Source organism: Caenorhabditis elegans, chromosome I (genome assembly GCF_000002985.6).
Source record: "Caenorhabditis elegans chromosome I".
NCBI lineage: Eukaryota > Metazoa > Nematoda > Chromadorea > Rhabditida > Rhabditidae > Caenorhabditis > Caenorhabditis elegans.
In genome coordinates, this window is record NC_003279.8 from 13,222,138 (window position 1) to 13,249,838 (window position 27,701).

A 27,701-nucleotide genomic window follows, 5' to 3' on the forward strand; every position below is an offset into this window, starting at 1 on the left:
GATGGGTCAGATGAGTGAAAATAAAAGTTTCAGAAACTGAGTCAAAGTTCATAAAAATGAGTTTTATGTTCATTCGTGTAAATTTCTGAAAAAAATTATTCCCAGAAATACAGTTTCGGGGTTACCACGCCGGATCATGAACCGCGTCAGGCGAGTGTCAGGTTAAGAGCAGGCTAAGAACCGGCAAATGGTAACTGGCAGGTTACTGTCAGGCAAAGTTTTCTTGGCTCAAAAACATTTTTCAGTACGATCAGTTACGTTTTAGGGAAATTTTCGAAAAGTAAAAATGTCTGAAAATAAATATTTCCAGAAATACAGTTTTGGGGTTACCGCACCGAATAATGAACCGCGTCAGGCGAGTGTCAGGTTAGGAGCAGGCTAAGAGCCGGCAAATGCCAACTGACAGGTTACTGTCAGGCAAAGTTTTGACTGACACACCAATAATGAATGGATAAAACTGAATGTTAAAAAATATTTTGCTTGGGTAGGAAATGTTTATTTTATTATTTTCCAAAGTTTTCATGGCTCAATCACATTCCTGACCAAAAAAATACCACTGTCAATTTGGCGTGTTCATAGAAAGTCAGTACTTCCAAATCCAAAGGGTCCCCCTTATGAAAATTTTCTAAAAAATTTTTTCGAAATTTTTTTTTTGAAAACTTTTCATGATTTGATCAGATGTTATAGAAAAATGTAAAATTAATTGTTTTTTTCAGCTTCGATGTTCTGAACACGAGTTCAAACAAAAACCTGAGGTATTGTAGAACTCCTAAGTTCAAAAAAGGCATTTACTTTGAATGCGTATATCTCCGTGAAAAAAATTTTTATGGCAAAGTGATCAACTACAAAGTTGTTTATTTTAATCTAAAGTACAATTTTGTAGTTGATGATATTTCATCAAAAAATTTCATGGTCGAGATAAGGTTGTGTGAAATGCAGCAACTTCATGCATGTATTTTCTTCTTCTTTTTCTGTTTGTATCTCGGCCATCAAATTTTTTGATGAAATATCATCAACTACAAAGTTGTTCTTTAGATTAAGATAAACAACTATGTAGTTGATCACTTTGCCATAAAAATTATTTTCACGGAGATATACGCATTCATAGTAAATGCCTTTTTTGAACTTAGGGGTTCTACTGAACCCCAGGTTTTCTTCTATAACATATAAACAAATTAAGAAAAGTTTTCAAAAAAAAATTTTCGAAAAAATTTTAGAAAATTTTCATAAGGGGGGACCCTCTGGATTTTTTTTTCTAAAAAAATCCAAAATTTTTTTTCAAAATTAGTCAAATATTTATCAGATATAGTAAAAATATGTTTCCCTAACTGCATCTATGTACTTTCTTGCCAAATGTGGTGCTTTCGAAAACTAAGAAACTGTAAAAACCTCTATTCCTCTAACTGATCTACCTACTATGCCAGTTTTTCGAAGTCATGTCCCACATCGGGCAAGCAAGATATCAAAAAACTGTCAACTACAAACTTGATCAGGTTGTTATAGAACATGTTTCGTGTTTCATAGTTTCTTGCTTTCTGTGCAGAGTACGGAGATATCATAAGTCAAAAATAGTAATATTTGACTCATAATTAGGTGCTCCTACCTGCTCAGCCATCTGAGATGGCAAAAAGTTACAATAAGTAATTTGTCAATCCCGTTATTCCTAACAACTTTTTAGTTGACAAGTTTTTCATATTTCAGCTGCCTGCGGAGCTAGAACATTTTGGAAGTACTGACTTTCTATGAACAAGCCAAATCGACTGTTGTATTTTTTTGCCCAGGAGTATGATTGATCCATGAAAACTGTGGAAAATACTAAAATTTACATTTCCTACACAATCCAGCAGTATTAAATTTTTTGGAAGAAAAAATTTTTCCCAAAAATTGTTCATAAGGGGGGACCCTTATCAAAATTTTAAAATTAGTGGAAAATATTTTTAATTACATTTTACTGAACTCAATTTTTTTTCAATTATTTGTTGGTTTCAATCACAAATCACATTTACGACTCAAAGTGATTTTTTCTTTTCTACGACTTCAATATAAGAGCGAGAAAGCATTTCAAAAGGAGCTCCAAACTCAGATGGCAACGACACTCCGAAATAACGGTAGCGCGCCCTCTTTAGCGTAAATCCTCCTCATTTTCGAAATTATTTTTTCACGATTTTTTCTTCCTTTTCTTCGATTTTTCTTTGTTTTCTTCATCAATTCTTTGATTTTTCGGCAAAAATAATTATTTTCCGTATATTTATTGGTGTTTCAGCATTTTCGACATTGACGCCAACGATTGGGATGGCACGGAAATGGCTGGATGAGAGAATTACCGGCGGTGGCGACAACATTGCTTCGCGAAGAACTAAAGATGGAAGAAAAGGTTAGAGTTGAACTCAAAAATGAAGTTATTCATAACAATTTATGTTTTCAGAGTCGTGCAGAGTCGTCGCCTCTTCGACATTGACCACAAGCGTCCGCTAAACCACCTCATCCTTCCATTTTGATGGAAATCAACGTAAAAAGGAACTAAAAAATGAAGAAGCTGTGAAGTACATACAAAAGAAAGTAGAAGAATCGAGCCTCACGCGAATACTTTGACAGGCAATCACAAGTTAATAAGAGATGCGAACAATTCTCATCGATTGGTTCAGCGATGCCGTGAGAGTACAATTTCCAAAAGGAAACATTTCATCTCGCGGTGATCCTCGTGGATCTTGCTCTCCCAATGTTCAATATTGATAAAATGCGATTTCAACTGGTTGGAATGACGTCGATGATGATCACAGTGTATGTTCATAATAAAATATTTCAATGTAATGTAAATTTTAAAAATTTTAGAAAATACGACGAAATCTTCCCACCAGTCGAGTACCCGACATTATTTTGATGGAGCGATTCTTGATTGGATAGTTCGAATTTGTCGTCGCTAAGCCCACACTATCTTGGCTCGGATCATGATTTGCAAAGAGAATTAACCTTACAAAGTGAGTTTTAAAATCATAATTTTTTAGCGTTTGGAAGAAACTAGCGATTTCTCTCAACTTTAACGTTAATTTGTTATAGAAAGATGCGGAATGCTGTCAAACTCCTCGAGCTGTCGCTGATAGATGATCATTTTCTACGTTACCGCCCATCTGATGCTGCTTAGAATCACCGAATCAACAATTCGATCAAGTGGCTGCTAATGATGGATCCAAGGAATCGGGAATCGAGACGAGGCTCACACTAAGCCGAAATATTAAATAATATTTATGTTTTTTCCCTTTTTTCAGATTTATTTTTTCATTTTTCATGTTGAATAAACACAATTTTTGGCAATTTTTTAATACACAAACATTTTAATAAACAAAAAGCAGTATTCCCGGTATATATGGGCCTAATACAGAATCTACAAGAACCTGACACAAACCTGACGTTGACCTGTTGCCGGCCCGCGGCGGCTTAGTGGCAACTTGACAGCGGGCCGCGATTTCACCTGCCAGTTGTTCTCCATTCAGCAGCCAGCGACCAGCTGGCAGGTTGCCACTAACCTGACGCGGTTTACCTGTGAAACTGGGATGTAGGGAAGAAAATTTTCTGGAGGAAGTCGTCTTTCGATTCCGCTTTCTTCAATTATGACTATTTGGGGAAAGACGTTCGAAAACCGTTTATCACTGATAAGCCAGCGGGAAACCTAATTTTTGAAAATTTTATTACAGGATTGTACTCATTATTGAATTCCCGAAAAGGAGACGTACAGTTGAGGGCTATATCTTGTACACAGACAGATGTATAGAAGAAAACAAGTTTTGGCCTGAAAATTAAAAAAAATAATATCTCTTGGCAGAGCATTGCTAACGCGACGAAACTTCATCTTCCATTAAATAAAATCAAAAACTATGAATTAAAAATACATTCCGCGAAACTTTAGTGGAAAAAATGTTCAGGGGACCCAGGAAACCACTCCCCCCAGTACAAAATTTTTGAATTATTTTTCTTGAAAAATTTTCCCACTGAACTTTTTACAAATTTTATATGTCTCGATGCGTCTTGATGAGACCTACACGTCATTTTTTAGAAAACTAAGAAAACTTGAAAACTGACCGAGTTATGATTGAAAAAGTAAATTCGCAAAAATGGGAAAGTGTGCAAAATTTGGCACTTATTCGTCTTGCTCGGCCGACTCATAGAACTTTTTCCAATTCTGAGTGAAAAATCGTGTTCAGCGTACTTTTTTACGTGGGGTAAACAAAAAAAATATCAAAAAAGATGAAGTAGAACTTGAGATAATGACGAAAAACTACTTTTTCGGAAAAAAAATTTTTTTGGCAAAATGCCATTTTTTGGCCTTTTGTTTTATCACAACTTTTTTCCATTTGCACTTATGAACTCAAACTTTTTTTCAAAAAATCAGTCTCTCTGAGTAGTATCTTGCACAGAAATTTGAAACAAAACAGAGCAAAACCCGAATTAATTCAATTAAAACATGCTTTTTTGGGGGTAAAAAGAGCAACAAAAAATTTTTTCAAACTGGGGAAAGCCGCCCTGGGCTCAATTTTGCTCCGAACTTAGTGCCGTTTTTTGCTCCACCGTGGGGCAAAATATTTCTAGTAGGATTTCAAATATTAGAGCATGAAGTCACACGGCTCTGGAGTTATTAATGAAAACGTAGTGTGACATTTTTTCGCAAGCCAAAAAAAACGCGAAAAAACGCGAAAAAGGGGCGGAGTCTGTACACTCGGCATTTATTAGAGGCTGCTTGGCAGAAACTGACATACTAATTTAAACTTTTTTGTACTTTTCCCCGCTTTTCCAGCTGAAAACCCCCTTTATTTTCTGCTTTTTATTTATTTTTTTAGAAATCCAGGATCTCAGATTGTATCTTTTTTCATTAGTGTGCTTTCTATTATGTCTCATATAACGTCTACGTTTCCCTACAAACTTCACCTCCCGCCTGCTGAAATCTTCAACAAAGAAGATCTTCACTATTTCAATTCTAGAACATGGAACGCGAAGGACTACTCGGTGATTTCAAGGATTTTCGATCTAAATCCAGAAATCTGAATAGACGATACCTAGCTGTGATTGGTCTTCTATCCTCATTGTTAATTATCAGCGAACGAAATCAAATTATCAGTAAGCTATATTTGATTTTTCTTCAAATTCATTCTTTAAAGTATTTTACAGAATTATTTTCCAATCTCATTGCTAATGAACATAAAGATACACTTTTCGCCTATAATTCGTAAGTAAATTTTGAATTTCCAAGCGAAACCTATGCCATTTGAAACAATACCGTGTGTGGTCATAAAAAATTAGCAGCATAGGGCATTAAAAAGTCAATTTGAGAGTTTTTTAGAATTTTGAAGCACTTTCACTGTATCATGTGCTAGAAATCTTAGTTTTTTGTACTCCAAAGTGTTCCTCCGCTGCAAAATTTTTTTGTAGCCACTTTTTTTTTAAATGAGATTATTTCAAGTAGTATATATTTCATTTTCGAGCTTCTTAAATTTTTTAAAAATTATCTTCAGATCCGATTGCCCCTACAAAGAATGGAATCAGCTCGCAACTACCGCAAGGGTAAATCGTAGATCTGGGGCTGAAAATTGTAGCAAATCTGTTCAGAATTGTAATTTCTTTTTAAAAAAAAATAAGCAAAGTAGGCTAGCTTGCACAAAAAGGTTTTCAAAAATTGCAATATTCAACAAAAATATGTTTTTTTTAATTCAAAAATACGCCATTCAGCCGATTTAGTAGTCATGTTTAAAACATTCTTAAATATTTCAACTGAAATACAAGTTTTATTCAGAACAATCAAATTTTCAAATTTTCAAGATTTTGACAACAAAATGGTGTAATTTATAGAGTCACCGAAAATATTCAATCAATCATTTCTTATAAAGGAAGAAGATAATTTTGCAGAGTAATATTTATGAATTTCACTGAAGTTGTTGAGTAGTAACAGGTTGAGCACAGACTGATCATATCGAAAACAGTTAGCCTGATACTTGCACCAATTTCGCTCGAAAATGCACTTGACTTGAGATCCGGGAGGGTTCATGCAGTTTTCTGTGAGAGAGCAGAGTACCCACCTGAAAATTAGCGTTTTTTTCAAAATCATATTTTTCATATTTTTCCAAACCATTTAAAAAGTTTCATGGTATATCTGGTCCGTGCAAGAAAGATGATACCGGATTGAATTTGAGTGCGCCGTTTCAGAAGCTCTAGCGAGCTTGTGGGAAAGAATTTCAAGAGTTCTGAAATAATAATTTTTGAATTTTTTTCCTGAAATTGCTCACTTGAATTCAAAACTGCAAAATTGGAATGGTTAGTCTCAGTGGCTCCAACAACAGTTGCATAATCAGTGGTAAGTCTTTCGGATCTGATATCCGCATATAGATTCCTAATTATATTTGGTTTAATGACTCCAATATGAGCATCTATCCACCAAACCGCCGGGAACTCTTGGAGCATTTCGGCCATCACTATTGCCTTGAAGTTATAGGTCGACCAGTTGCTCACAAATTCCGGATATAAAGACGTGTTGAATACCCGAAACTCGAAATACTTATCATTCTTTGGAAGCTTTTCAGAGTAGGATGCACTGATATTCATTCCATTTAGGATGTACTTGTGACGTGGGTAAAATTTTCGGATTGAATACAAGGATTTGAGACTGAGATCCAAGTGATCATTGGTTGTTGAGGAAATGAACACCAGATCAGGTTCGTTGTTGATGATTGATCTGAGGCTCGGCAGGCGAGCAGTTTCGTTGATGATACCTGAAGAGTTATCGATTAGTAAAAAGAAGAAGAAGGAAAATTTTACAATTTTAATGTTTTTTTTGCTTATCCATATTTTACCATTTCGCCTTTGCAAAAATTCTGGTTAAAAATTTCTCAGAACTTGGCCGGGGAAAGACCAAGGCAATCATAAAATTCCGGCAATTTTCGAATTTCATTTTAATAATTTTTATTTAACTTTTAAATACAGAGAAAGAGTTCAAAAATTGTCTCAAAGTTGAAAATTGCCGATGAAAATTGCCGTCAATTGTTCGGCAATTTTTGAACACTTTCTCGGTTGTTCCAAGTCAAATAAAAGTAATTTTCAGATAGAGTAAATATTTTTCTATATTGTATCATTAAAGTTTAATGAAAAATATCGAGGAAGATGCCCAACCGTCTCATTTTGTAGAATTGCCGGTTTGGCAATTGCCGCACACCCTGGGTTGATTTTCTTATGTTGGTTTTTGAAAATAAAAATTTACAAAAAAACGGAAAAAGTTTGATATTTGGATCTTATCACCCTTCAGTTAAAAAACTCACCCAATCTCTCTAAAGAGTCCAACAAACTGCAATCAAACTTTTTTCCCACTGATTCCTTGTTCCGCGGATTTTCATAACAAAAATCATAGGTGTTTCCACTTTTTTTAGATTTACAGAAACATTTTCTTCTCTCAAAATCAGGTACTTTCTGATTTAAAAAAATTATAGATTCCAGTGAAACCAAAACAAACCTTCTGAAAGAAAAAGACAAGACAGATTAGTGCGAGGCAACAAATTTGATACCAATTAAATTGAAATCTTTTCATCTTTCTCCAAATAAGAAAAAATCCGGCAATTGAATTCCAAGTGTATGTATCTTGAACAGCTTACATCAGATTAAAATCGAACTTTTTTTGATTTCAATTTTTCGATTTTTTTTAATTTTTTGATTTTTCCTGAAATTAAATCGAAAAGTTTTCAATGACAGCCATGAAAAATTCCCAACCTCTCCACAATTTCTAATTCTAAATAAATTGTCTCTAGAAGTATTTTTAGCCTTCCCAGAATTTCTAATAGATTGAGTTCAGGGGTGCGCGGCAATTGCCGAAAATTTCCAAAACCCGTAATTTCCAAAGTTGCCGATTGCCGGAAATTCCCAAAACCGCAATTGCCGGAAATTGCCTATTGCCGGAAGTTTCCGATTGCCGCGCACCCCAGATTCAGATTGAATTCCCGCCAAAATTGTTATCAGAAAATTTGAATTTCCTGGTTATTTATTGTCATCCAAATAAACCACAATTAATATTTAAGGTCTCACAACGCTCCGTATCTACTTTGAACTATTCTGGACGGACTCAAAACATGTTCGTCAAGTTTCCCTTTTAGGTTGGATAACACAAAACTCAATCGCCTAAATGACCAGTGAAAGGAATATAGATAAGGCACGGTTTGTAGTTTTATCTCACAGTACATCTCATTATGGAGAGGAATATCTTGAATTAAATGAGGATTTAGAAGAAATCGCTTGATTTCAAGATTTGTTGCCAATTTTGGTTAATCATTACCTATATATAAAAAAATAGTTTCCGTTTGTTAAGAAGTGACGTCATAGCTTACAAAGGCAAGGCGTTTTCGGCTGTTGGAGGGATATAGGTTTGGAGTTATTAGTGGGATATGGTCGGGGTACTGTAGTAGTACTGTAGGAGTACTGTAGGAGTACGGTAGGATTACTGTAGTTTAGGAAAAATTGAGTTTTGTCTTTTGAAGAGATATAGGTTTGGGGTTATTAGTGGGATATGGTCGGGGTACTGTAGTAGTACTGTAGGAGTACTGTAGGAGTACGGTAGGATTACTGTAGTTAATGAATAATTGTGTTTTTGTCTTTTGAAGAGATATAGGTTTGGGGTTATTAGTGGGATATGGTCGGGGTACTGTAGTAGTACTGTAGGAGTACTGTAGGAGTACGGTAGGATTACTGTAGTTAATGAATAATTGTGTTTTTGTCTTTTGAAGAGATATAGGTTTGGGGTTAGTAGTGGGATATGGTCGGGGTACTGTACTGTAGGAGTACTGTAGGAGTACTATAGGATTACTGTAGTTTGGGAAAAATTGACTTTCCGTCTTTGGAAGGGAAATTGGAAACTTCGGGAAAATTCTGAAATGTTCCAGAACTTTCTAGAAAAATCGAGAAAATTCTGAAATGTTCCAGAACTTTCTAGAAAAATCGAGAAAATTCTGAAATGTTCCAGAACTTTCTAGAAAAATCGAGAAAATTCTGAAATGTTCCAGAACTTTCTAGAAAAATTGAGAAAATTCTGAAATGTTCCAGAACTTTCTAGAAAAATCGAGAAAATTCTGGAATGTTCCAGAACTTTCTAGAAAAATAGAGAAAATTCTGGAAGTGTATGTGTGCCAAATTCTGAAATGTTCCAGAACTTTCTAGAAAAATTGAGAAAATTCTGAAATGTTCCAGAACTTTCTAGAAAAATCGAGAAAATTCTGGAATGTTCCAGAACTTTCTAGAAAAATCGAGAAAATTCTGGAAGTGTATGTGTGCCAAATTCTGAAATGTTCCAGAACTTTCTAGAAAAATTGAGAAAATTCTGAAATGTTCCAGAACTTTCTAGAAAAATCGAGAAAATTCTGGAATGTTCCAGAACTTTCTAGAAAAATCGAGAAAATTCTGGAATGTTCCAGAACCTTCTAGAAAAATCGAGAAAATTCTGAAATGTTCCAGAACTTTCTAGAAAAATCGAGAAAATTCTGGAATGTTCCAGAACTTTCTAGAAAAATCGAGAAAATTCTGGAAGTGTATGTGTGCCAAATACTTTTAATGGTGCCAGTCGTTGCCCGCGCCGTAGGAGCGGTCAGCGGCTGGTTTTTAATTAAAAAATTTGAAATAAAAACTTCAAGGAATAATAACATTAGACTTGGAAAATAAACAGAAATATCCTAACAGTTTTGGGGAATTTGGGGAAAAAATGTCCCGAAAGATTTTAAAATGGGCATTTTTATAGTTTTTTTTTCAACTTTTCGGCAATCGAAAATTCCGGCAATAGCCGAAATTGCCGAAAATTGGACGGAACTCAGCAGCAGAGATTTCTCTGCTGTATCTGTTTTTTTTATGATTTTTTAAAATATTTACTTTAGCATATATGTAGACGTCAGCAAATTTTAATTATTTTTTGAATAATGAAATACGTGAGCCGACCCCCCCCCCCCTTTTTTTTATCGATTTTTCCAAATTCCTCACCATTCCACGTGAGCATCAAAATTCTGATCATTGCTCGTTTTTCTATGCTCATCAAATCGCTCGATTTGGAGTAAACGATATCTTCGAAAGCGACGAGTTAAAGTGATTGAAGAAGAACAAGATGATGCATTTCAAACACGCACTTATCACTTGTCTTCTCGTTTTATCAACAACTACCATCATTTCTGCTCAAATACCCGAAAATCCAGTGTGCCAACCAACGAATCAGATTGGAAATGCAACCGGTGCACATTTTTTGTACTTTCTTGATAAGGCTATTGAACCGGATTTGGTGAGTAATACTCTTACTGGTTTTAGTGAGAAATCTAGTTTTTTTCAGCTCTCTCGTCTGACATATCTTCTCAAAGCAATTTCCTGCGAGATTCCAAGCAATGAGAAGATTAAGAACATGATCGTATCTTATTCTGGGGATAATGTAAGATTTATCAGTTTTTAACCTAATCAACCTGCTCAATATTCCAGCAATACTTTGGTGAAGCCGTGAAAAGTAGTCAGCTACCTTCCAGTTTGTATCTTCCGGTAAAGGAATCCTCGAAGCCATCCTCAAATCCTTGTGATAGCTTTCGCCAAGCGATTGCAAAAACGCCGTCGGAATATTTGAATCACGAAAATGTGCAGTTCATTGTGTCCGTTTTCGGTGACGCCACGTGTTTTTTGAAAGCTTTTCAAAGTCAGTTCAACGGGAATTCGCGGAAAAAGAGCTTCTTCTACAATGGAATTCTTGTTAATTCAAATCTAACCAATTCAAATAATCAATCGATCAGAATGGTGATTCCGGATTTGGTGAAAGCAATTAACACAAGCAGTTAGTAATTTGAAGCCATCTGCCTTTTAAAAAATGTCTTTTTTCAGGAGTCTCCCTTGTAGGTTCCGACAAAATCAACGAGGTCCATGAAAGTGCTCATTTGGTTCAGAGTTATGCGAGCATGTATGTCCTGATCCTGTTCACCTTTGAAAATTATAAAAATTTTTATTCAGGATTCGAGATATCCTTCTTGGCAATAGTGTTCACGACTGGGAAGAAATTCTGACAACTACACTTGCTCCGGTGACGTCAACCATGCCCCCAACAGCAAAAAGAGCAGCATCGATAGACGATGAGGGAGAAATGTTGACGTTCGATGGTAGTGCGGATGAGGAAGTGGTGATTCCTCCATCAAATGCTACTAATTCGACGTCTACAATTGCTCCGACAACTCATACAATCCTCTCGAGCACAACAGAAGTGAAGACTACTAGAAAGCAATTCAAAAAGATTGTTCCGATTCCCAAACCATCGAAGATCCCGTCTCGTTCTTCGACAGCTCGTCCCACAACAACCACTGAAGAATACGATGCGGATACGGAAGAAGACGCCGAAAAACTTGAAATGATGTCAGGGAAGAGGAAAGTGGATAATGGAACTACTGTATATGTTCCCAGTGATCCGGATGCCCAGGAAGGTTAGAATTTGGCACGAGGAGTAGGCGATCACGCCTCGTCGATCTAAGGCACACTGAGCAGATCAGACCTAATTGCGACCTGCTCGGCAAACTCCACCAGCTTTCACGTAGTGCGCGTTTGAAATTTGGTAATTTGAGATTAATTGATAAAGGCCTAGTGGGTTTGCGCCGCCTGCGACCAAAGAATGATTGGACAGACTAGGAATCCCAGCTGAGTGAGGCGCGAAATGCGGGCCTCACGCTGATACCGCTGTGTATTCGAATGTGTATTCAAAATATATTCAAATGCAAAAAGGCAGTTATTTGAAGCAGCCGACACTGTCGGGGTTCACTATACATTCGGATACATGCGGCTTGAGTGACGCCGTGAGGCCGGCGCGGTGACCGCTGAGGCCAGCGGATGCGCCGTTGCGGCGACTTCATGGAAGCCCTAGCACATACCTATCTAAAATACTGCGCCAGAAAGCTGACAACATTCTGGAGAAAGTATCTACACTAACTATAAGTTAACTCGTCAGCACTGTTGCCAGCTATACCGTTACCAATTTTCTTACAGGAATCGATGCGAACATCCTTATCTACATCCTACTCCTTGTCCTTCTCATTTGGTGCTTCTGTATTGCCCTGTGTCTTATTTGGATGTACGTGTGTGCCAAGCAACGAAAACACAAGATGATCAGTAAAGCTGAAGAGGAACGTGAAGCTATGTTGGCACTTTTGGAGAAAGGACACGAGACGGAGCACAGTTCTCGTAGAGCTAAACCATCGGTTTCTGTGGAAAGTGATGAGTTTGATAAGGAGTGGAAAAATGTGAGTTACAAAAACAGTTATTGATTTTTTTTCCAATTTTTAAATTGCAGATCAAACCATCCAAGTACACCCCCGCTTCTGTTTCCACTAACGAAACTAAATCCGAATTGGAGAGTGTGAAGCAACCGGTTGCAGCTACCCATGTCGCTCCTGTAGAAGTTTCAGAGTTCGAGGAGAGGCTCGATGATGATGTGGATCATAAGCCAAGACATGGAGGATATGTTAAGACGAAGAGAACTGCTGACTTACATTTTGACTGAAAATGAATAAAGTTTATGAGGGAATTAAATGGAATGTTAGTTGATGACTCAGGAATAAATTTTCGATAATTCCCAAGAGAAATGTGGTGACCCCTGGTAGCTTCTAGGTAATTGCAAATGAATTCTCGTATGAAAATGTTATAAATTGAAAAAATTCTCTCAATTTTTAGTACACGAGTACCCTGAACCTTGTGCTGTTTTCAAAGTATGTGTGTCTAGCTTCCCTCTTCGTCTATGCGCCTCTCACTTTCCGAACACATTCGCTGGTCCCACTTTCTGAACCCGCTTTTTCTCTGTTTCATGTTTTTTGAGCATCAATAAAAACAACGAATGTTTCCTACTTTTGACCAGTTTTCCGGTTTCAACTGTTCAGCAATTTTTTTCGATCTAAAGCAATAGTTTTTACTGTAATTTCTGTAGTGTTTGAAGAAAACCCCACGGATTTATGAGTTATAAAATATCAATATGCGTTTTTAAGTGTTTATTTCGACGAAATTTTTTTTACCTCTATTTTTATCAGTTTTAGAGCTCGATGAGCCGAGTAAAATTATTGAGTAGTCAGTAAACTCTTTTATCTATTTTTTCTATTTTTGAGCACCAATTTTGTAACAAAATGAAATTTAAGAATTCGGACCAATCTTTGCTTAGTTAAGCGCAATTTCAAACAATCAGCAACCCGTTTTTTATAAGTTTCAGATTCGAAATAATGGATCAACTATTTTATAATGGACCACCTGATTACGTTGAAATTGAAGACCGAGCCATAACAACTGAACCAGGAGCTTCTATACAAGCAGCTCCCGGAGCAATTTGGATGGAAGCACTTCCAGCGATTGAGGGAATCCCAGCAGGGTTGGAATACCTTGCCTACTTGGACACGGTCATGGTGCATCAAGTGAAGGAGGTTCTTGAGATTCTTACTGGATGGGAGAGTAAAAATAAGTATGCTATTAGAAATAAAAATGGACAGCAGTGTTACTATGCGTTCGAAGAATCCAACGCTTGGGAGAGACAGTGTTGTGGATCGCAACGAGGTTTTACGATGCACATTGTGGATAATTTTAACAAGGTGAGTTATGGCCTAGAGATGCAGATTTCTAAGCCATGAAGCTTGAGTTCTTATCACTTTTTAACTCCTGATTATTTCATGGGATGTGTAATAATAGGAAAACATTCCTAAAGTTTCTTGAAAATTCTTTTAAATTAAGTTTTTAAAACATTTGTTTTGTTAAGAATGTGCTCATCGTCAAACGAGAATTAAGATGCTGCGCAGACTCATTTTGTGGATGCTTGCTAGGTCTTCAAAACATATGCACCATTGAATCACTATCAACTGGCCTTCTGGGTACTGTCCTTCAAGGATATGGTTGCACGAATTCATTCTATAACATTTTGGATAAAGATGGAAATCTGATTTTCCTAGTTGATGGTCAAGGATGTTGCACAAGTTGCTGCTGTGAAGATAAGGATTTTACGGTGACAAGACTTTGCCGAATTTAAAATACTCCATACTTTTCAGATCAAAACTCCCGACAGCTCCGTGCCAATTGGCTCAATAACCAAGAAGTGGGGTGGACTATTGCGTGAAGCGTTTACCGATGCCGACACTTTTGCAGTCACCTGTGAGTTAGTCTTGAAAGTGAAAGAATAGTTGAAAGAATTTCAGTTCCCATCGACCTTGATGTCAAGCTCAAAGCGATACTGCTGGGAGCCACATTTTTGATTGTGAGTTTTTGTGCTTCTTATCCAAAATTTAATTTAACTATTACTCTATTTTCAGGATTTCGTGGAGTTCGAAAATAATAACTGATGTGGAAAAACTGGAAATCTCGCAATGCACTTCTCGCTTGTTTTCTGCGATCAGAGCTCTAATTATGAAATGATAATGTGCTTTCTTTGTATGCATGTATATTAAAATAAGACATTTTGCAAACGCGCCGTTTGCATCGCTTTGCTTCTTTTCTTCAACATCTTCAAAATGAAATAAAATAATTATAATTATATCGCACTTCCAATAAGCGTAAAGCAAGAACGATTGAATATATAACGGAGAAAACTCCGATATTAAAAATCTAGAAATCTTTTGATTAAAAATCTTTCGGTAAACTGATAAATACAAATTTGGCCTACTTTTCACCTGTATCGTTACCACCGACATGCTCTACTGCCATGCACATCTCTTCAATTCCGTGATTTACGAGACGAGAGGCAATAAAGATCACAGTTACGTTTTTTAAAGATTACAACTTTTTCAACTTCTTAGATTTTCACGAATACTTCCTTGTTGCATGTCTACGAAGCAAGCCTGCTGCCGAACCCAATTCTTTCAAAACGAACTATATTCATTTTTCAACCCTTTTTGATAAGTTTATCTTTTGTTAAAATATAAGAAAATGTCTTCGGAAGATCCTATTTATTCACAAAACGAATCACTGTTGTTAGGCAGTTCTAACAAGTAAGTTTCTTTTTTTGCACTGCTAGTGAGCCCAAGATTTTCCAAATAAAAGATTAATTTTGGCCATTTTATATTCAAAAAATTTATTAAAGGAAGTAAAACGTTTATCGTTCAGTTTTTCACAAAAAAATATATACATAAAAATTTGCGAAAACTCTGAATATTTTTTAAGATCCCAAGCAAGTAATTCTTCTAAGACAATCGCTAAAAGAGCTACAGTATTCATTGGAATCTTGTTCATAACAACGCCAATTGTTTTTGGCTTGTCCGAAGTTGTTGGTAAGAATAATGAGGAAAGTGAGAAAAGCGATATATGTTAAATAATTAAGAAATGGATGTTTCAGGTTCTCCTAAAAATCAAACATCTGAAACCACTACAGCAGAAAATAATACAACTCGTGAGTGTTATATGTATTTTTCAGAAAATGATATGATAGTTGTCGTATTTTTTCGTGTGCGGCAAATTTGTTGAATTTGGAAATTTTGCCGTTTGCCGTGCAACGGCAAATTTCAAATTCTATTCATAAAGTCTATTCATAAAGTATTCATATAGCCCAAATAAACTGTATACTAAAGTATTTCCAGTTTCAGTTGTCCATCGTACATCCTTCAAAACACAGGAGAAGATGGTCCAATTGATTCCGAAATCAGGACAAGACTACATAAAATTCACTTATGACATAATCAAGGACACCTATTCTTATGATAACGTCGATGGAACCCCAGTTAGGCCAATTGTTGCTTCTAATATAGAGCGAGTCAGACAGAGAACATAACGAAGCATACTTACATCGCAAGAATTATCTCGAATATGCACAAGTAAGTTTTCAATTATATCAACAAAGTTTATTAATGAGTTTTAGATGCGTTGGTCGTTCAATGTGAAGAATGATGGAAAGAGAGTTGAAAAAATAATGTTTCAAAATTACCGGAACAGAACCACTTGATACTTTTGCCGTTGAAGCATTTCCTGAAGCTTGTTATTCAACAGGCCACAACGTCTGATAAACAGATTTATAAAAATTTCTAATATTACTTTTCAGATAAGTTGCACCTATTATCCGTTGAACGGATATGTTGAATCGGAAAAAGAAATTGAAAGTTTGAATATGAACGTAAGTATTTTCAATTCATGTCAAAATTTAGTTCAAAATCTATTCCAGTTTTTTACTTCACAAAGATGTTAACATTTTAGAAACCGATATAAAGGATGAGGGTAGTGTTGAAACGTTTTCAATTGAAGCTTACTGGAAACACAACTAAAAATCATTTAATAAAATAGTTTATATATTTATTTTTATTTTCAACTAAACAAACGTGAACTCTTATCCCCCTCCGTACAGAAAAAATTCCACCACAAAAATTCCACCACAAAATTCCACCACTTTCCGTGGATTTCATAATTTTGAATTTATTTCTTAACAATGGCGGAAGCGCCGCGGAGTTCTCCCGTTTCACCGGAGGAACAATCAACCCAGGAATCGTCGCCCAATGACAGCTATGTTCCAAGGTCGACATTAAGGTCTTCTGATGAAGAGCCGAAGAGTATTCTGGAGCTCTATACTCCAAAAATACTGACATCTATGGAGACGGTTGCAGACGAGGAAGCGGAGAATGTGCCGGAGACGATGTGCGAGATTTTTAGTCAGGTTGGTGTGCAGAAATGTGCCCTCAAAGCTGCGAGATTCTGTGAAATCAAACTTTAAAGGGAGAGTTTACATTACGTAGCTATGCAGGCGGGCGACGGTATATCTAAAGTTTTGTAGAACTTTCCTGAAACTTCCAGGGAATTACAGAGGTTTCTCGAACTTGACAGAATGCTCTAGCTGTTTATAAGTTTATAGCAAATTCTAGAAGTTTCACAAGCTGATTATAAACTTCCCGAACTTCTCAAAGTTTCTCGATAGACCCCAAAGTTGTTTGAAAAATCAATTTTTGAATTCTCGCCCAATGGGTCTCGAAGAAAAAAGTAGAGGCTTCATCCGAAACATTGTGCCACCCGGGTTACTGTATATGTACTATCGTAGCTAACATTCTAAGTTAGTGCCGTAGACAATGACTATTTGAAAAATAGTTGTATCATTATATTTTCCCAGAGTCTCGTCCCATTCTTCCTCGGTGGCTGTGGATCTATCTCGGCTGGCCTCTTGCTCACCTACGCCAACAAAACCATGACACTAGTGAAGGAAGTTCCCGAGTTCCTCGTCCTAATGCCACCACTTCAAGGTCTACGTGGTAACCTGGATATGACTTTCTCTTCAAGAATGTCAACACTAGCTCATAAAGGAGAATTCAACGAGCCAGATATTTATTTGAGAGTCAGAAAGAATGCTGCAGTGGCGCAGGCTTTATCAATTCTCATCTGCATCCTGACCAACTTGATTTCCTACTGCATCGTGCAAATCACACCGTCTTTGGACAACCCGACACTTGCCAACTCGACAAGCTTACAATCAATCCACAATGACACCTACCACTACCTAGACAACAAGGAAACTGCACTGTTCCTGACGGGATCATCAATTCTCTCGGTTGCACTGAACTGCGCGATCTGTACAACATGTAAGTCTCAATGTCTTAACTTTGAAAATTTTTTATAATATAAAAATTGTTTCAGTCCTCTTCACAATAGTCTACTGTGCTTGGAAGAATGATTACAATCCTGACAACATTGTAGCTCCACTGGGCGCTAGTATCAGTGACATGCTCACAATCGGCTCGATGCTCTTTTTCTGCTATCTTCTTCGTCCATATTCGGGGTTTTCAAGTTCGGTGCCGGTGGTGATTGTTGTGGTGGCAGCGTGTAGCATACCTCTATGGATTATGATAGCATGTAAGTCTCTTTGTCAACTTTTTTGATTTTCGAAAATCTTAAATTTTCCAGGGAACGACGAAGATGCTCTGCGCATTGCCAAGCAACAGTGCTTCACTCTGGCGTTTGCAGCGATGGTCAGCTGTGGTGCGGGTCTACTTCAAAGTAAAGGTGCGATGACCTACCCAAACTACCCAGCATATCAAACACTCATCTCTGGACTCGCTGGAAATCGAGGAGCCGTCCTTGCATCAAGGATATCATCACATCTAGAAGTACACAAGACATCAGACCTGGGATGGAGGCAACGTGCATCGCCAATTAGTTACTACAGATCTGCGAGCTCAGAGTCTAGAACTGCGAGGCTTCTGTTGTTCACGGCGTTACCGTTTCAAATGTTCTTTGTCGGGCTCTCGACTGCAATGTCATTTGTGATTGATGAGCCGGTGGAGACGGATTTCCGGTTTTTCATTGCATATGCACTAGTAGTTTTGATTCAAGTAAGTTGATCGTACTGATGTTACCCCCTGTGTAGGGTTCCTGCATGGTCATAAGCGTAATGTTGGGTTACTGTAGATCAAGATTTGTAGATCTGTGATCAAGACTTTCCACACAGAACCTCCACTTTTTCCAGCAATCCACAATTCTCTACCTGGCCCAGCTGATAGTCTTCGCCTTCTGGTCATTCGGTATTGATCCGGACAATCATGCAATTCCACTTCTGACCTCTGCTGCAGACGTCTGCGGATGCGGATTACTGTACCTCTTGTTCTTATCGTTGGATAAAGGATTTCGGTAGGGATATCACTTTAATCTCAATTTCATGATCAAACAATCTCAAAAACACTAATTTTCAGATGCGTCAAAGTGGAAAGTTTTTGAGTTCGACCACATATGCCAATTTTTCAATAAATATACAAATAGTAAAGTCGAAGATACAATGTGATTGCTTTTTCCTCATTTAAAAAAATTAGCTATGAATAAATTTGTCTCTAAGGCAATTTTTTTTCTCAATTTTTTAGGAATTTACTTATTGTTCATGGGGGCTCAATTCTGACCACAATTATCAACTCAGATTCTTTTCTCTAAAATTCAAATTTGATGAGAATATTGCATTTTCCCATTCTTTCACTGTACTCTTTAAGTGATACCCCCTAATGTTTTGTCTCCCGGGGAGAATAGGTCATTTATTCATACACAGTAGTGTGCCCAAAAAGACGCAGTGACCTGGCCCCTTGCACATTCTGTACATACAACCTTAATAGATACACTAAGAAAGTACTCTCCTCTGGTGGGGACAGTCACATTTTACTGGTCTGCTCTTTTTTGGTATCAGCATGGAAAAACCCCTGTGTTATCAATTATTTTAGATTTGCCAAAAGTTTTCATTTCAGGCAATGTGCCGATTTGCCGGAAATTTTTATTTTGGGCATATTTCCGATTTGCCGGAAAACCCTTTTGCCGCCCACCCTACTACAAAAAATGTATCTAATAATTTTTAATAATACATTCTCCAACAAGACACATCTTTTGTCTCTCTCGGTCAACATTTAAGATCGATATCTTGGGTTGGCAAAAGTGTAGCGTACACAGAGGACCATTGCGTATTGAACGCGTCCTGACCTCCCAAACAGTCGTTACGTCATCGCACTGTTGCCCTCTCTGTCCACTTTTTAACACGTACTGCAATCTCCTTTGTTTTTAAAATATTCTGTTACAAGTTTTTATTTCAGGTCTTGTAATGCAACCATCTACCGTTCCAACGGAAACTTTGCAAAGTCGCATGTCGGGATTCAATGAAAGACTCAAAAAAGCGACGAATGTAACGGAGCAGGTAGCAGTTATGGAGGATATGAAAAAGGATTCAGAAGTGTACGATTCTTGGTCTAAGGTGAGATTGGAATTTAATTTTTATCACGTTTTTATCTCATTTTTTCCAGCATCGACAAGCTCAGCTGAAATACGCTTACACAAGTTTTCCCACAAAGTTTAGAGAAATGATGGGAGGGTCGAGTATTCGTGAAGAAGAAACAGAGGAAATCGATACACAGAATTCTAGCGAGGTAGGCATACAATAAACTATTCAGTAATGCGAATATTCATATTTTCAGACCGAAGAGCCGTCCATCGCCGATGCTATAGCTAGTCGTCAAGAATTTTTGAACAAACTGGTCGAAACCACGGATCAGTTGATAGATATTACTGTAGACAAATTCATTTCTCAGCTGAAAAATTGTCATGTTCGTTTATTAGACTGTCTAATGCTAACTGAAAAAAAAATTTCAGATTAGAAAGCCCGAAACCCCATCAGAACCAAGCCGCGAGGCTTCTCCCGCTCCAAGACTTTCAAGCCCATTTGAAAGAATTATAGACGAGACTACGGAACTTCTAGCAAAATGTGCATCTTCCGGGCCCCCTGATCATTCACTACGGTCATCAATTCTAGAAACTTTATTCAGCGAAATTAAAGGAAAGTCTTCTGATGTTTCGTTAGTAACAATTTCTGAAGAATCAGAAAAATCAGAAGAATCAGAAGAATCAAAAGAAGGTAATTCAGAATTTTTTGTACAAGCAATTTAAAATGTATAAAACATGTTTGGCTAACTATGGGCAGTGTAAGAAAAAGAATTTCAAAGCCATCAAAAAAAAATTTACGCGGAAATTCAAATTTCAATTTTAGCTCACTTTTTTCTTAGCCCACAAGATTTTTCCAATTCTGGCAAATTGACGTTTGCCGGATATCAGATTTGCCGGAAGTGTTCAGAAGGATTTTTTTATAAGACGGAAACACATCAACCAGTGCCATTTTGAAATTTTTTTCCCGGTTTTCTTTAGATATTTTCCCAAAATTTTTTTACTTTTCAATATAGATGTAGGAACATTTATAGGATGCGTACAATTTTACCGATTGAAATTAAAATTCTGAAATTTCCAAAAAAAACTGTGCAAAACCACAATTCGCCGAAAACAGGCAAATTCAGAAAATCGACAAATTGCCGGTTTACCGATTTGCCGGAAAAAAATCGTTTGCTACCCATCCCTGCTGTGAGTTCAAAACGCGCGGCTAGAGACCATTTTGTATAATTGTGCCTCCCTTCAAAATCGTAGAGGAAGAACATGCATAGTACTACGTATAGTATGTTTCAACAGCTGCATTAATTGACTTCAATAGGTAATTTTCAGATAAAGGCTCTCAATCTCTCAACACATCATCGATCTCAACAGAACCTAGTCCCGTGCAAACATCAATTTTGAAACCTCCTCCAATGTATCCTGAGACTGCAAGTTTCCCTCATCGTAAGATACGATCAGGTGCATACTCACTGTATCCACCTCCACAGCCGAGCCAGCAATTCGTTCATTCTCACAATTTTCACCAACCAAAATTTGATGCATCTTCAATGTTATCTACTGGATATTGCCCTTCACGGAATGTTGCCACTTTTAAAGTGGACAAACCTTACGGTACCGTATTCACTTATGATCATCAGAATCGAAAGTTCCAAGAGCACTGTTGTGTCGAGTGTCGGGAACAGATTGAAGAAAACGATTTATACCCACTTTATGCAGTTTGGTGTGAGAAAATCTCGAATCATGTGATTTTTATGGAAATTGGATTCACCGAGGAAATTGGACAATTCGTCTTCTCCTTCAAAACTGGAGGATTCGAGCAGGTTGATTTTCCGGAACTGGTTTTCTCTGAGCACGTGGAGTACAATGGAAGCTTTGTCGCGATGATTGCAGGAGAAGGAGAAGACAAGGTGATCATTGAAAGGGACGAATCGGGAGAAAAAGTTAGAAAACTTCTTCATAAGTTCGGGCACTCGGTTCAAATCCCGTATGCTCCTGTCAGACCATTATGGATGCAAAAAGCTGAAGAACCCGTGGAAGAAGACGTTGAACCGGAATCTGACGCTGAACCTGAGGAGACATTGGATGCTGAGCACGTATCCTACATAACCTCACTTCCCACCTATAAAAAAGAATACTGTCAAACCTATGAGATGGATGTCCTTTACATGCTTCAACCCAACGGCCAGTACCTTAAATATTCGTTGAACGACGATGAAAACGAGCTGAACTTGCATGTATGTGATTGTTGCAAGACTGGAACCACTGAAAATGATCTGATCCCAAAGTACTCCGAATATTGTGCTAAAACTTGCAAATACATCATCCACGTCCAGAACCAATTCACAGAGAAAATGGAGACATATGCATATGATTGTGAGAAGAAGCGATTCCATCAAGTCACTTGTCCAGGATTAGTATACGATTCGGAAAAAGTACAGGAGGGAAATATTTTCTTTATACTAGAGCAAAATTCCATGCAGGGAGTCGAAGTAATTATGAGAGATGATGATGGACAGCTGAGAAAAGAGCAGTTTTGTATGGTGAAGAAGCAATTCGTGAAGCTTCCGAAAACTACCGTCGCAACGTTTGCCGTGCAGATTGCTGAGAAGAAAATGAAGAATCTGCTGCCGAATGTTGAGATTTTTCTTCCTTGGCCACAAAGATTTACTCCAAGTTTGTCACAATGTTCTTCTGTTCAAGCAATGGTTATTCCAGGTTTGTGATTGTTACTATACATCATTTTTAGAAATATTACAAGACCAATTTTCAGAAACAAATCACCAATTGATTTCATCGCCACAACCGACACCATCTGAAATTGATTGAAAATCTTCTATTTTTTCGTAATTTGTAAAAAAAAATTTGTAAATTCGAACATTCTCTGTCTTTTAATATCTGAAATTTTCTTTGTAACGTTGCTTTTTTACAATAAAATACCTTCAGTCGATTTGTACTAAAACAACGTTTTTATGCCAGAATTTTTGCGCAACAATTTTGTTCAAGAGAACAACAAAAAATCAGCAATTCTATGTTTTTGAAAGAGGACAAAATGTACTCGGCGTTTGCCGCCAGCTTCCTACCCAAGGCTTCGCAACTTCTTACCCAAGCCTTGCCCAAAAAATAAAAACATTTATAAGGAGTTGCCAAGACTTGGGTAAACCTTGGGCAAGAGTTGGGCGCCGCCACAAAAATGAAAAAAGTCGTGGTCTGCCTCGTCGTTTGGAGGCGTCGCCCAAGTCTTACCCAAGTCTTACCCAAGTTTTGCCTATTTCTTACCCAATTTATACCTGTGTGTTGAACTTTGATCGCATTTCCTGTTGTTCCGAAGAATTACCTGCTGAGCCATGATGGTCGCGCGAAAAGATGCACACTAGTAATAATATATCGTACTCATATTCTGATAGATATTTTTGAGGAAGTATCAGACATATCTGATTGATACGGTATTCTCACATACCTTATTTCATATGTTTTCAAGTGTGCTCCCTAATGATTCTAAGTTCAGAATTTACAGAATTACTGTAATTCATGTTTGTTTCATGTCTTTCAATTTTATAAAAGTTTACATTTCAAAGGAACAGTTCAGTCTTAGAAAAATTCAAAATTTGATGCATAGGATTGACTGACTATTATTTGACTATTGGACTGACTAGGAGAAGAATCATCCTGAAGATAACTTTTCTTTTTATTTTTAGATGAATTAAATGGTTTATTAGACAAAATGGCAATAAAAATCAAACTTTGATCGTACATTTTTTTAAACAATGTTAGCCATCAGAGAAAAATATTTAGAATTTGCCTTTGAAGGGACAAGTTTTCCTGTGAATTCTTTCAATTACATTGAAATTCCTCTATTTTAAATACAAATTAATCAAAAGACAAAGTGTCGATTTACGCTAAACATTGCGCATGCGGGATTTCGGAATCTTGTTCGTTCTTTACATCTGCAAACTTGGGTAAGAAGTTGGCAAGACTTGGCTAAGACTTGGGCAAGACTCGGGCGAGGGAGTTTACACTAGAATTGTTGAAGTTGGGTAAGACTTGGGCATACGCTGGGTTAGAAGTTGGCAAGAGTTTGGTAAGAAGCTGAAAAGGCCCAAACTTGGGAAAGAAGCTGCCGGGAATTGCCGAGTACATATGCGTTTTTAGTTTTTGTAGGTATAAACATTTGAAATTAATTTTTTACCTCTTTTTGAAATTTTGAAAAATTGATAAAGTCCCGACGGTCTCCTTTAACTTAAAAAAAACAAAATTTAGGCCTTTCTAGATTTAAAAATTCAATTTATCTCTCTTTTATTATATTAGTAATCTCTTACGGCTCACGTTAAGCGATGTGCTCCGAAAGCAGCTACTGGAAAGCCGCACATGGCTGATTGGCAAACAAAAAGCGGCTGAACAACCGTAGACGACCGACTCAACGGCCAAACAGCAGATGGAAATTCACTTTATTCGAGACTTTCTATGGCTTATTTTATTGTTTTCCAAGTATTCTGAGCCAAATGAATGAAAATACGTAGAATTTTGCAAGTAGGAAAAACGTTTACAGTCGGCCAAAATTTTGTTATTTTCGACTAAAATAATTTGAACCGCTTTTGTTATTTCTGCTTTATCTCTAAATCGAACCAAAGGGAAGATTTTGTGTTTTTTGCGGTGTCTTGCGGGGACACATAATATTTCCTTCAGAGTCAGTCTTTCCTTTAATCTTTTCTCAGCTCTTTTCGTTCCCCAGCTTCTCTTATATTATGTAGAATTTATTTTCAGACAACTATGCCGGACCTCCCAAACCTTAGACGTTCTGACCGTAAACGCAGGCTTGTTGAGATACTAGACAGATACTTTCTCAACACTCCAGCTAGAAATGAAAATGTCGAAGTTCCTGCTCTCACAATTCAAACCAACGAGTCGGATCCACTTCCAAGTCTTGCTCCAATTCTCATGACGTCATATTTAAGACATACCATATTATAGCTCGAGGGCCCTCAGAAAATTAGATTTTTACAACTTTCAACACTTTTCTCATCCTTTTTACATTCCACAATGAAACTCACTTAGACCATTTTTTCAGGCGCCAATGTCGGACTCTAACACTCCAAACCCTCCAGGTACCGAAGAGAGACTTGTTCAGCAACTGGACAGTTACTTCTCCAATACTGCGACTGGGAATGAAACTGGCGAAGCATCAGCTCCAGCGGCTCCTAACAATGCGGCTGGAACTTCAGACCAAGACCGTCCTCCAAACCTTGCTCCGATCCTTATGTTGTCATATTTGAATCATTGTATGTCGAAAAAAAGTTTTACGCCTGAGGACATTCAAAAATCTGTTTGGGAGCAGAAATCTAAAAAACTGTCACAGGAAGATTGGGAATTTTGTAAATATTTTATAAGTAGCAAGGAGCTCCTTCTACAACTGGTATGTTCATTAATTAGCTCTTTTGTATATTTTGAAAATTTTCAGGCTCCTGGAAAAAAACGTAAAACTCAAGCACAAGCTCTTATCGAGCTCATTCTCAAAAAGTTTCCTGGTGTAGGTGTTGAAATGCTAACACGACTTCTCGATCCATCGGAATCTGCATACATCATTTATGATGTAATTGAACAAGTTAAATGTGAACCTAAATGCGATGCTGAGTCTATCAAGCAAGAAGAATTCATGTATAGCCAGAAAATCAATAAGGTAAGCTCAATTTGAACCGCAATTATTCTAAAAGCTCATAATTTCAGAAAATCCGAGAGAACAACAAATGTTTCAAGTTTAGTATGGTTTTTGAACGACTTCGTAACGGCAGTTCTCTTCCCGAAGAGAAACCATTTGCTCCTCTAGAGTTTAGAACAATTACATCTGAATACTCGAATATCTACACACAAATGGTCAAAGCAACGACATATGTTGAACTAATGGATGTAATGTCAAAGCTTAAAACCACAAGATTATCAGTTAACGAACTGTATTTTTCTGCAAAGCATATGCAAAATCCAGAGAAGGATACTCAGGATGAATTTTGGGAGGCGGAGTCAGAGAAAGTTTTGGAACTGCAGCCATTAATGATCGACCCACAACTCGAATCAACGAGCCGACAGCGTCTTAAGGTTGGTTTTGTGCCGAAAAAGAGATTTTGAAATTTTATGAATGGTTGCTGACAATTTTGGGGTTCGGCAATTTCGGCAACTGTCGCTATCAATGTCAAACACTTTTTACCTCAGAAAAAAACATTCAGAGAGCCAGAAAAATGCTAAAATTTCTATGTAAACGAAAAACCGACCATTTCAACAAAATTATATGTTTGACCAATTTGGTTGCCGGTTACCAAAATCACGGTTTTCCTACAGCCCTGGACTAGTTCTAGTTCTAAGATCTCATCACATGATTAAACTTTTCAAATTTCAGATTCTCCAAGAACTTGCCCTTCAACAGAAGATGTTGAAAGAAGTTGATGAAATTATCTCAATGAGCTTTGAGCTTGTCACTAAAAGCTTATCAACTGGGAATCCACACAATCCAGCAGATGTCCAATCACTAATGATTAACTCAAACGCTCCAAGTATTCCAGGTACGTAGTTTGAAAATTGGAAATTATAAAAACCCAGTTCCAAAAATACAGATCAAAGAAAAAACGACTGGATGGAATATTACAATCTCAACCCGCTTGGCCAGTACCCAATATCAAGCCACTTCCCAAGATCAGACAGAATAGGTCCTAAATTACCAGCAGTCATTCAGAAAATTTCAATTCGTTATTGCTTATCGAAAGAAATCGAAGTTATTGAGACTATCGACGAATGGAAATGCCGCGAATTCTGCACGTATGATCACAATTTGAAGGATTTCCGACGACACAAGTGTGAGATTTGTGAAGTTGAAGTTCAAGAGTGTGATTTATCTCTGCGTCAGACAAAATGGTGCTCACATATTGAGGACCAAGTGCTCTTAATGTATAATAGAGTTAATGGACGACTGGAACAGTATGTATTTTCATTCGAAACAAAAGGATTCAAAGAAGTGTACTGTTCATGCATTGAAGTCACCTATAGAGGAAAAAATGGACCTGAAGAACCAGTGCTGCTCACAAATGGAAGTGAGCACGTAGTTATCAAGGAAGCAGATCCCGGAGTTGTAAAGCTGCAGTTAGTTGGTGAGAATCACGTGGAGATTCCCGCTGTCCCTGTTCAACAATTGTCCGCAGAAGAAATTGAGATGCAGGATGCTTATGACAGCTCTAGTGAGTCTGGTTCAGAATCCGAAGTGGAATCAGAATCTGATTCAGAATCTGAATCTGAGTCTGAACACGAATCCGAACAAATCTCATACAACAAAACCTTCATAAGTACTCTACCAATGTTCAAAGTGCGACATTGTCCCCTCTCCCGAAAAGATGTGCTCTACGTTCGTTCAAACAATCTTGGTCAGTATGAGAAGTATGATTATCATCCAACATACCACCGGTTCGAGCCATTTAAATGCTCAAAATGCAAAGACGCCACATCGGAAGATCACTTGGTTCCAAAGTATGCAGAGCACTGTCCGGAAACCAATGAGTTTGTGATTCACACGGAGAACTTGTTCACAGAACGAATGGAGCAGTATATTTATGATTCGATGACCCAAGGATTCCGCCAAGTTTACTATCCACAGTTCCTCTATGATCCTTCCAAGGATCATACTTCGAACGTTTTTGTAACTGTGAACTACTTGTCAACAGTTATCACAAGAGACAAAGATGGGAGGTTCAAGAAGGAAAAATTCTGCGATAATCTGAAGAAGTTTGTGGCGATTCCCGAAGTTGAAGTGAATACTTTCACTGTGCAAGAATTGGAGAAGAAGAAGAACAAGCGTCGCGTGGATTCGGATTCGGATAGTTTCGAGCATATCGAAATTCCAGACATGGTTTCCGCGTCTCCATAAGCTTACTGGATTGTGATCTTTAATTTTGCTCAATTTTTCTACCTTTTATCTAATTTTCAATGCGTTTCAATATTTGTTTCAAAGCCCAAATAAAGTTAAAGTTGAACCAATTGAACTGTTTTTTAAAAAAATACCCAGTTTTATAGACAGGATTTAT

At 37.3% G+C, this 27,701-nt stretch overlaps 6 protein-coding genes, 1 non-coding gene and 2 pseudogenes across 9 annotated transcripts; 8 read left to right on the plus strand and 1 right to left on the minus strand.

Annotated features, from left to right (window-relative positions):
• The first annotated feature begins 2,292 nt into the window (after window positions 1-2,292).
• Window positions 2,293-3,336, plus strand: ZK1225.7 (annotated as a pseudogene). The gene is given in 5 exon segments: window positions 2,293-2,374; window positions 2,426-2,781; window positions 2,833-2,978; window positions 3,058-3,247; window positions 3,267-3,336. Coding segments are annotated over 5 exon segments (844 nt in total).
• A 2,521-nt stretch (window positions 3,337-5,857) lies between these two features.
• On the minus strand, window positions 5,858-7,564 carry ZK1053.1 (DUF1647 domain-containing protein; the record flags this gene model as incomplete). Its single annotated transcript, NM_060918.4, has 5 exons — window positions 5,858-6,065; window positions 6,116-6,230; window positions 6,273-6,755; window positions 7,299-7,446; window positions 7,490-7,564. 5 exons carry the CDS (start codon window positions 7,562-7,564, stop codon window positions 5,858-5,860), a joined length of 1,029 nt encoding a protein of 342 aa, NP_493319.2.
• Window positions 7,565-10,033: 2,469 nt separating this feature from the next.
• On the plus strand, window positions 10,034-12,549 carry ZK1053.2 (uncharacterized protein). The gene is made up of 7 exons (NM_060919.6): window positions 10,034-10,282; window positions 10,331-10,426; window positions 10,474-10,816; window positions 10,864-10,939; window positions 10,990-11,453; window positions 12,010-12,263; window positions 12,314-12,549. Exons 1-7 carry the CDS (start codon window positions 10,115-10,117, stop codon window positions 12,521-12,523), a joined length of 1,611 nt encoding a protein of 536 aa, NP_493320.1. The 5' UTR covers window positions 10,034-10,114; the 3' UTR covers window positions 12,524-12,549.
• A 661-nt stretch (window positions 12,550-13,210) lies between these two features.
• Window positions 13,211-14,526, plus strand: scrm-2 (Phospholipid scramblase). Its single transcript, NM_060920.2, has 5 exons — window positions 13,211-13,592; window positions 13,757-13,999; window positions 14,043-14,145; window positions 14,190-14,248; window positions 14,304-14,526. Exons 1-5 carry the CDS (start codon window positions 13,230-13,232, stop codon window positions 14,331-14,333), a joined length of 798 nt encoding a protein of 265 aa, NP_493321.1. The 5' UTR covers window positions 13,211-13,229; the 3' UTR covers window positions 14,334-14,526.
• A 390-nt stretch (window positions 14,527-14,916) lies between these two features.
• ZK1053.7 lies at window positions 14,917-16,167 on the plus strand (annotated as a pseudogene). The gene is made up of 7 exons: window positions 14,917-14,978; window positions 15,151-15,275; window positions 15,323-15,376; window positions 15,570-15,797; window positions 15,842-15,977; window positions 16,022-16,093; window positions 16,142-16,167. Coding segments are annotated over exons 1-7 (703 nt in total).
• Window positions 16,168-16,400: 233 nt separating this feature from the next.
• Window positions 16,401-18,596, plus strand: ZK1053.6 (SLC41A/MgtE integral membrane domain-containing protein). The gene is made up of 5 exons (NM_060921.4): window positions 16,401-16,627; window positions 17,075-17,540; window positions 17,596-17,811; window positions 17,863-18,290; window positions 18,425-18,596. Exons 1-5 carry the CDS (start codon window positions 16,403-16,405, stop codon window positions 18,587-18,589), a joined length of 1,500 nt encoding a protein of 499 aa, NP_493322.2. The 5' UTR covers window positions 16,401-16,402; the 3' UTR covers window positions 18,590-18,596.
• Window positions 18,597-19,517: 921 nt separating this feature from the next.
• ZK1053.4 (SET domain-containing protein) lies at window positions 19,518-22,593 on the plus strand. The gene is made up of 6 exons (NM_060922.7): window positions 19,518-19,681; window positions 19,731-19,853; window positions 19,902-20,030; window positions 20,077-20,338; window positions 20,974-22,359; window positions 22,415-22,593. Exons 1-6 carry the CDS (start codon window positions 19,532-19,534, stop codon window positions 22,468-22,470), a joined length of 2,106 nt encoding a protein of 701 aa, NP_493323.2. The 5' UTR covers window positions 19,518-19,531; the 3' UTR covers window positions 22,471-22,593.
• On the plus strand, window positions 20,975-20,995 carry 21ur-15524. Its single transcript, NR_050671.1, has one exon.
• Window positions 22,594-24,715: 2,122 nt separating the features above from the next.
• ZK1053.3 (LisH domain-containing protein) lies at window positions 24,716-27,641 on the plus strand (the record flags this gene model as incomplete). The annotated part of the gene is made up of 5 exons (NM_060923.5): window positions 24,716-25,054; window positions 25,100-25,318; window positions 25,366-25,731; window positions 26,030-26,192; window positions 26,244-27,641. 5 exons carry the CDS (start codon window positions 24,716-24,718, stop codon window positions 27,542-27,544), a joined length of 2,388 nt encoding a protein of 795 aa, NP_493324.2. The 3' UTR covers window positions 27,545-27,641.
• Window positions 27,642-27,701: the final 60 nt, after the last annotated feature.